At 46.9% G+C, this 8,828-nt stretch overlaps 1 protein-coding gene across 1 annotated transcript in view; it reads right to left on the reverse strand.

Moving 5' to 3' along the window:
- The window catches only part of GNAS (GNAS complex locus), a 156,246-nt gene extending 147,648 nt beyond the window's left edge, over nt 1-8,598 (reverse strand). Inside the window, exons 1-2 of the mRNA XM_030532848.1 lie at nt 7,504-8,598; nt 1,831-1,903 (exon numbers count right to left, since the gene is read on the reverse strand). Coding sequence (XP_030388708.1) covers nt 1,831-1,903; nt 7,504-7,642 — 212 coding nt within the window. The 5' untranslated portion in view covers nt 7,643-8,598. The remainder of the gene's footprint in view (nt 1-1,830; nt 1,904-7,503) is intronic.
- Between the last annotated feature and the right edge of the window lie 230 nt (nt 8,599-8,828).

Consider the following 8,828-nt stretch of genomic DNA (forward strand, 5'->3'; position numbering starts at 1 on the left):
AAGAAGGAAGGTGTAGGGAGCAAATAACTCACTTTAAGAAAGATATAAATAATTTAAAGGAACTAGTGTGTAATCTGCAAGATCCTCACCATGCTTAAACATATCTTTCCCCCTAACATTTGAAGGGTAAGTTATGATTTATTTATTCTTCTGGTAGCAATTAAAAAAAACTTAGATGCCACACAACATGCTTTTTACACATTCTGTATGCTTTTCTACTGTAGTTTCCATGTAACTAAACGTCCCAACACTTATTAGTGATAGAGGGAATGCATGAAGGCAAAGTGTCACTCATTACTCACTAGCAACATCTCATTTGCAACCATTAATATCTTTAGTAGATTTAATCTGTGTCGGTTTTATGGGCCAATTTCTGAAAGATACCCATTAATGTCAACGGAAGTTACAAATGCTGAGTATTGCAGATGCTTAGCAATTCTTAGCATCTGATCCTACGTCACAGTCAAATCATACAATCCTCCACCCCCCTGACTAACCAAATTAAATTAATGAAGATTAATCGCATGAGTAAGATTTTGCAGGATCGGGCCCTTAGGCAGAGAATGTTGTCTTGGATAAAGAGAAAATATTCTTTACAAATAGCAGGTCATAGTGTAGGATGTTATTTATTGTCAATCAGTCTAAACTTTCTTCCAAGAGAATGCGTACCTTATGCTGAAGTAGCGTTTGGGGATTAGAAGGAAGTATTGTCCAGGTTCTTTGGCTGGATGTTTAGCTCAAACGTTCTTACTGAAGAATTATCTACTGAAAAACTAACTAATCCTCTGAGACAGAAGAGTCACATACTAAATTATGTTGTCTGAAAGTCAAAATATCACACAATTGAAAAATATATTATCTTCGGAAAAAAAAGTATAATGAGGATACAACGCAATCTAACAAAAAGATGCTGGGCTCTGAAATTCTGATGCCCAGAAATTAAGTTGGAATAGTTGTAATTCTAAGAGCACACACCTTTCTCAAGCACACACCTTTCTCAAGCAGAGATTGTCTATAAGCATAAACAAAAGCCAGGGGGAATCTTTATCTCCCCCCAGTAGAATTAAGTGAAAAATTAGAAAACAAAAACCTCTCTCGACCAAAAGGTACAGTTAATGGTACAGAAGACTAATTGTTGTTAATAATAACAACAACAACAACAACTTGATATAGCATTGAGATAAAGCTGCAAAGTTGTTTTTAACTATATGTAAAGTTAAAAACTAAATTATTGATAAGAATGACTTTTTATGCCTAATACTTTCCCCATCAATACTGCCAAATAATTTCACAGACATAAATAAATGTAAACACAGAAAGCTTTAAGCCACAGGATTTAACACACACAGGAAGAGAAAGAAAATCAAACCTAGAATCCCAAAACCTCACAAACCAGAGTATATAATGAAGATACTGAAACATAAGGTCCTTGTTCGAAATAAAGAAGACTGCATTTGTTTTGTAGTTTAGAATTTAACATGAGAAAATGTTTACAGCAGCATGAATCAATGTGCTACAGCAGAGGTAAATCAGTGTCAGCCATGTTATGAAAGAAACTGCAGTGGAAAAAAAAATCTTAGTCTTAATCAAGTTTGGTACACAGAGCCTTGATAAAATCATTGTATAGCAATGTCACTTATTTATTACGAGTGTCTGACTTCTTCCAGATAAACTGCACATAACACTGATTATTCCCATCTAAACATACACAGCTAAATTCTCGAAGTCATAACATTAAGAAGGAAATATACTGGATATATCACAAAAGCAACCACTATTGTATGGTACACACTTCTTAAGGTATGAAGTGAAAAAGATGAATGCACTTACTCAGCATTAAATCCATTCACATGTAAGATCCTCATCTGTTTGACTATTGTGCTTTTACCAGATTCACCAGCACCTAGAAAATGAAAGTAAATCAGTTTCAGAAGGAAGCATGAGTGATGCAGAAGCACATAAGAATCTTCTCTTCAGGAGCAAAATCCAAAAAATTTGGATTACTCAGTACAAGAGTGAAAAGTGAAAGAAAAAAGTAACTGCCATAGGAAACTGCAGACATGGCTAAAAATAAATGTCCAGTTCCAGTCATGTGTCAGAGCTGAAACTTGGAAGATTTCACCGTCCATTATTTCTAGTGTCAATGTTAAAAGCAGGCTGGCGGTTTGGAGGAAGAGACAGGGCAACTTTAAAATGGGGGGGGAGGAGAACGGGAAAAAACTGACAAGTTTAAATCTTCTCATTTGGTCACCACTTTCTTGGTGTAAAGAAAGGTCGAGTCAATTAAATCCACGTGAAGCAAAAACATTTTTCAGTTAGATCCTCAAAATTTTTGAGCCTTAAAATGTAGCTCCTGTCATACAAACACTGAAATTTAACCACTCAATATGCAAAATATGGACATTGTCATCTGAATAAGGAAAGCAGTCCCTCTGACCCCTCCACCCACACATCTGCAGAAAAGCTCCCTCCTCCTACCCCAGTCTGCATCCTGTAAGAAGCCTCCCCTATTCTCTCCACATGCTCCAAACCGCTCTCTCTCGCCTGCGCGCACACACACACACACACTCTCTCTCTCTCTATGGGTTGCAGAGAAAGCTCTCTCCAGTCTGCATCCTGTAAGCAGCCCTTCTTGTCTTCTCCCACCCCCACATACACCATGAACTAAAGAGAAAGCCCCTTCATTTTAGTCAGGTTCCTATAAGCAGTACCTTTCTGGTTTTCCCCCACCCTATGCACTGAGCCTAGGCTATGGAGAAAGCCCCTTTTCTCCCATTCCAGTCTGCACATTGTACCCACTCCTCCTGCATACTAAAGGGCTTCAGCAACAAAATCCAATTGAGCCATCCACACATTCAGATCGGTGGCTCTCTGTGCAAAGCAGACAGACATTTTTTGCAGAGTAAAACCCCTTGTCCTAGTGAATTATACACATAGATGCTCTCTTTAGCATCCTTTGGCTGCTTATTTTCCCCTGCCATAAGCCTGGGTCTCACTAAGAGAAAGAGCATAAAGACCTTTGTAGGATGGGTTCATGGAAGCACAGTTTGTGTTTCTAGGATGCCAGGCCTTCCCTAGCACACACTGCCAGCACAAGCCTCCATTTTGAGTCTCACGTTCAAAAGTGCATTTTAGTAGTTATATTTCAAAATTTGTTTTCTGACAGAGACACTCACCTCTGCCCTCCACCATAAAAGCTGGATTTTTTTTTCATCCAAGTCCTTAATAGTCCTGCTCTCCTTCCAGACAAGCCTCTTTGGACATTTTGCTGCCCAGATGCCAAAATCTTTCACCTCTTTTCTCCCCTTTTCACTAGTTAAGAATATTTTCTGTCCCTAACTTTGCATCTAGGTAACTACCATATCCCCCCAAACAACAAAAAGCAACCATGCCATCTGATAAGACAGGGAGCAAAACCAATCAAAAACATGAACATTCCCAGTTAAAGCAGAAACTGGGTAGTCTCCACAACTGGAAATAACCTATGCATTGCAGTGAATGTTGCATCTGCTGAGATACTTACACAAAGAGTAATTAATAACAGAATTTCAACTCTAATGCTGAATTTCCTAATGATTGCCTCAGACAGATTTTAACGTCCAGTTTCTTAATTTCCTTTTCTAGGTTTTATTTTTTAAGAGTAAAAACAGAGTATAATACGTGTAATTGACATTCCATGGAGTTAGAGGCTTCTCTGGACCAGACAGAACATCAGTGGACCAAGCTGAAGCTTTATATATTTCTCTGAATGAGCCCATTCCTAAAATGTGTAGCTCATTATGGAGCAACAGGGACACAAAGGCCCCAGTACTGTGAATCCTTACATATGTGCTTATTAACTTCACCACCATGGGCAGTCCTACTGATTTCAGGAAGACTACTCATGATAGTAAAGGTAACCATATATAGGTTTGCTGGACAGGGGCCTAAGAACAGTGTTATCAATCCATCAAATGGAATGTATTTAGGTACTCTGTATTATTCTTAATATTTTCTCAACATACTGTTATTATAACATTTTGCACTTAGAGTTTCTCATTTATAGATTTCAAGTGCTCTACAAAAGTGGATAAGCATAAGAATAATACACTGATAAAGGCATTTTAACGTTAAGGTATGTGTGTTATGGATTTCACATAAATACAGGACAGCTACTGTTTTAAATCTCAACATCTGGGTCATTCACATTTAAAAAAACAAAAACAAAAACAAAAAAAACCAACCAACCAAAAATGAAGAGGCCTTATAACTATTATAAAGAGCCTACAAGTTTTCATTTATAGATATCTGAGCCATTTTTTTTTTTTACCAAAGACAAAAAGCACATCACAACCAAATGTCTTCTATTTTTTGAAATCTTGTTGCTTACTTACACAAACTAATTTGATTGGATTTTCCTGTGTGAATATTTATATAATGGTCAGTCTCCTGAATCTCTGGCCGAAATTTCCCCGACAGAAAGTCAAATTGTACTGAAAAGAGGGGCCTTCTATGGGAATGTTGACAGACTCTTAAGCATAGTGGATGCTACAATAATTCTTCTGGTTATTTCTCCAATTATGCCAAACCTCTTTTCTTCTTCTAAATCAGCACTTTAAAGATTTTACTCATGAGGATATCCAAGTCTGCACCCCTCCCCCAAAAATATTAAGATGTCATTTCGTAACAGAACTGATTCAATTTTACCCAGGGCCAACCTCTCCTCCACACAAAAAGAAATCCTTAACACATTCACAAGGAATACACTCTACAGTGACTGAATTTACTAACATCTCATATTTACATCTCATTTTAAAAACATTTCAGAACAATATGCCTGTCCTAGGTACATTTTTTCATTAATATTTTTATTGTAATTTGGGGCTTTCACCACCCTGTAAACCTCAACCTGTATTTCTAATTGTATCTGCTCAAAAATACCACATATGCAAATAATCCAGTCTTAGATGTTAAATATGTATATAGGACCAAGCCATAAATGCTCCCCAGAACACACATTTAACTAGATTTGCAACAAGAAAATAATAATGCTAACAAACATGACAGAGGAGAGAGTACATGTCCGTGACCCTTTGAAAAACAGCCTGTTTCCCACCACAACCCTGATATTACACTTCACAGCTTCCCCACCACAGATATTCACACACACCCAATCCCTTTCCTTGTTCCCCTCAAGGATTAACATCCCTTCCCCAGCCACTTCCCCATCCTCTTTTCCAACACAGTATCTCTTCTTAAAAATCCATTTCCCATCTCTCTCCTCCACAGCCTGGCTTGTAAGGTGCATTTCCCTGTTCCCATTCCCTATTTCAAAAAGGGGGAGTTCCTCCAGATCTCCCTTCCCCTCCCACAGCCCAACAAGCCCATTTAATTCCTCCTTCCCCAACAGTAAGTGGGATCAGTGAGTCACCCTGTAGACATGCTCATCCCTGAATAACTGCTTCCCCCACTACTCCCTGTGCCCTCCCTTACCTATTAGGAGGAGCCTGGGTAGGCCTTGAAGATTTACTAGCTCTTTCTGGACAGCTGTTTTGCCCATATCTCCCTCTAGGCTCAAAGCCCTGATCTTTCCCAGCCCCCAAGACCCTTACCCAGACCTATTTATCTTCCCATAGCTGCTTTCCTCCAGACTCCCTCTCTCATCCCCAACTGCTTTCCTGCACCTGGCACCCCTTTAAACAGGGTCAGGTCATCAGGACCCAGTGAGCCTCCCTACAGACCCACTTGTACCTGAGCTTTCCCCAAGGCCTCCCCCAGTCCATTACCTGCAAGAGCTCTTATCTATTTCTCCCTCTTTCCCTCCTCCCAGACCACTCTTCTCACGGGCTCCCCCAATGGATGGTGCTATAGACCTGTCTCTCCCATGTCCCCCAAGCCTTCCCCTTTACTCAGTGAAACTGCGTGGTGCTGGAGAACTACTTCCCACAACACCCCCTCCTCCTGGCCTAGGGCCACTCCACCTTCCCCAGGGAGAGTAGCCTAGACCTTCCTCCCAGCCACTCTGTCCCCTAACTCCCGAGAAAAGAGCCAATGGGTGGGCCCTACACACCCAAGCCAGGCCCCTGTCATCTCAGCCCCCACCCCCAGAGCAGCCAGTGCATGGCCCTACAGGCCTGTTCCCCCTGGCTCCTGTCTCCCAGGGTCCCCCTCACCCTGTAACAGAAGCGGTGCATGCTCTACAGACCTGCTTCCCCAGGCCCTCTCTCCAGCCTCACCCTGTAAGAGCAGCCGGTGGGTGGCTCTACAGACCTGCTCCCTCAGGCCAGTCTCCCAGAGTCCGCCTCACCCTGTAAGAGCAGCCGGTGCGTGGCCCTACAGACCTGCTCCCTCAGGCCAGTCTCCCAGAGTCCGCCTCACCCTGTAAGAGCGGCCAGTGCATGGCCCTACAGACCTGTTCCCCTAGGCCCCTGTCTCTCCAGCCCCACCCTGTAAGAGCAGCCGGTGGGTGGCTCTACAGACCTGCTCCCCCAGGCCCCTGTCTCCCCAGGGTCCCCCTCACCCTGTAAGAGCAGCCGGTGCCTGGGGGATCAGATCTGTGGGGCCACGCTCCTGTATCCCCAGCCTCTCGCCCATAAGAGCAACGTGGTCCTATAGATCTGATCCCCCAGACCCGTCTCCCCAGCGCACCCCCTACACACACACACACCCCCTCTAAGAGCAACCAGTGTGTGGTTCTACAGATCTGATCCCCCAGGCCCCCGTCTCCCCAGGGCTCCCCTCACCCTCTAAGAGCAGCCAGTGCGTGGCCCTACAGACCTACTCCCCCAGGCCCCCGTCTCCCCAGGGCTCCCCTCACCCTGTAAGAGCAGCCGGTGCGTGGCCCTACAGACCCCAGGCCCCCGTCTCCCCAGGGTCCCCTCACCCTGTAGGGGCAGCCAGTGCGTGGCCCTACAGACCCCAGGCCCCCGTCTCCCCAGGGCTCCCCTCACCCTGTAGGGGCAGCCGGTGCGTGGCCCTACAGACCCCAGGCCCCCATCTCCCCAGGGCTCCCCTCACCCTGTAGGGGCAGCCGGTGCGTGGCCCTACAGACCCCAGGCCCCTGTCTCCCCAGGGCTCCTCTCATCCTGTAAGAGCCGCCGATGCGTGGCCCTACAGACCTGATACCCCAGGCGCATCTCCCCAGGGTCCCCCTCACCCTGTCAGAGCAGCCGGTGCGTGGCCCCTACAGACCTGCTTCCCCAGGCCCCTATCTCCCCAGCCCGCCCCACCCTGTAAGAACAGCCGGTGCGTGGCCCTACAGATCTGATCCCGCAGGCCCCTGTCTCCCGAGGGTCCCCCTCACCCTGTGAGAACAGCCGGTGCGTGGCCTTACAGATCTGCTCCCCCAGGGCCCCCACTCCCCAGGGCGCCCCTCACCCTGTAAGAACAGCTGGTGCGTGGCCCTACAGATCTGCTGCCCCAGGGCCCCCACTCCCCAGGGCCCCCCCTCACACAATAAGAGCAGCCGGTGCGTGGCCCTATAGACCTGCTCCCCCAGGCGCGTCTCCCCAGGGCCCCCCTTACCCAATAAGAGCAGCCGGTGCGTGGCCCTATAGACCTGCTTGTCCTTCTGCAGCTGCTTCTCGATTTTCTTGTTGGCTTCTCGCTGCGCCTTCTCCTCGTTGCGCTGATCCTCGGTCTTGCTGTTCCCTAAACAGCCCATCTTGGGGAGGGGGCGGCAGGGGAGACCAGGGGAAGGGAGCAGGAGGCGGCCGGGGCTGCTGGGGGGAGGGAGGGAAGGGAGGGAGACACTCTCCCGGGCTCCCTTCTTCTTCCTCCTCCTCCTCCCCCCCCTTTACTCGCTGCTGTGGCTGCCGCTGCCCAGAGACATGGAGAGAGCAGAGCCAGCCAAGGGGGGGGGGGCCGATGGCGATGACTTTGCTGCTGCTGCTGCTCAGCCGGGCCTCCTCCCCAGCAGCTGCAGCTTCTCCTAACTCTCCCTCCCAGACCCACTCCGATCCCCTCAATGCACCTTTCCCGAGGGGAAAAAAATAGGGGATCTCCGCACCCCTGGCTGGATCACCGGTTAGTTCGGATTAAAAAAAAATCCCTCTCCCCCCGTTTCCCCTCCACACACACGAATCCAGTTGCAGGTCCACCTCCTACAAAAAAAAAAAAATCCTCCTTAGATCCAAGGCACAGGCTCCAGCCGGAGAAACCTCCCCAAATCCTGATCACAGAGAATCTAGAAATGTCTCCTCCTTGCCTCTCCCCCCTCTCCAAAGGGCTGAAGCACCCAAAGGGGTCAATCCAACCCCCAGCTCCCTGCTGGATAATAAGTCCCTTTTCCTCTCTGGGCTGTGTGGGTTTTCCTCTTCTGCTGCCGCTGCTTCTTCCTCCCTAATGGTGGTTTTTCCAGTCCAAGGCCCCCCCTTTTTTTCCTTGCTGCTGCTGCTGCTGCTTTTTCACATTAGGTTTCCAGGCTGCTGAATCCTTTGGCTTCTCCAGCAAACAGAGGGAGTGGGGGGCGGAGAGGGGGGGAGAGAAGTAAAAGCCGGTTTGGTTTCCCCCCCCAAGCAAAACTGGCCCCCCCACTAGCGGGTTTTTCCTCTAGTTTATTTTTTCTCCTCTCTCTCGCATTTCTCTTAGCGAGAGAGGGAGATATTTATTGAGATCTATACAGAAGGGAGAGAGAGATGGGGTGGGGCAAGCAAGCTCACACACTGAACCATGGGAACTGAACCATTCACATGATACCCAAACGTCAGGAGTTGCTGAGTAGAGGCGCCCTCTTCAAACCAAACACCCAGGGAGGCACCGGGTCCCAGAGGCGAGATGTGGGGAGAGGCAAGTGCGCTCTCTCTCTCTCTTATGCGCCCTTTTAATTGCCCCCCCCCGTGTTCTTCACG

Source organism: Gopherus evgoodei, chromosome 14 (assembly GCF_007399415.2).
Source record: "Gopherus evgoodei ecotype Sinaloan lineage chromosome 14, rGopEvg1_v1.p, whole genome shotgun sequence".
In the NCBI taxonomy this organism is placed as follows: Eukaryota; Metazoa; Chordata; order Testudines; family Testudinidae; genus Gopherus; species Gopherus evgoodei.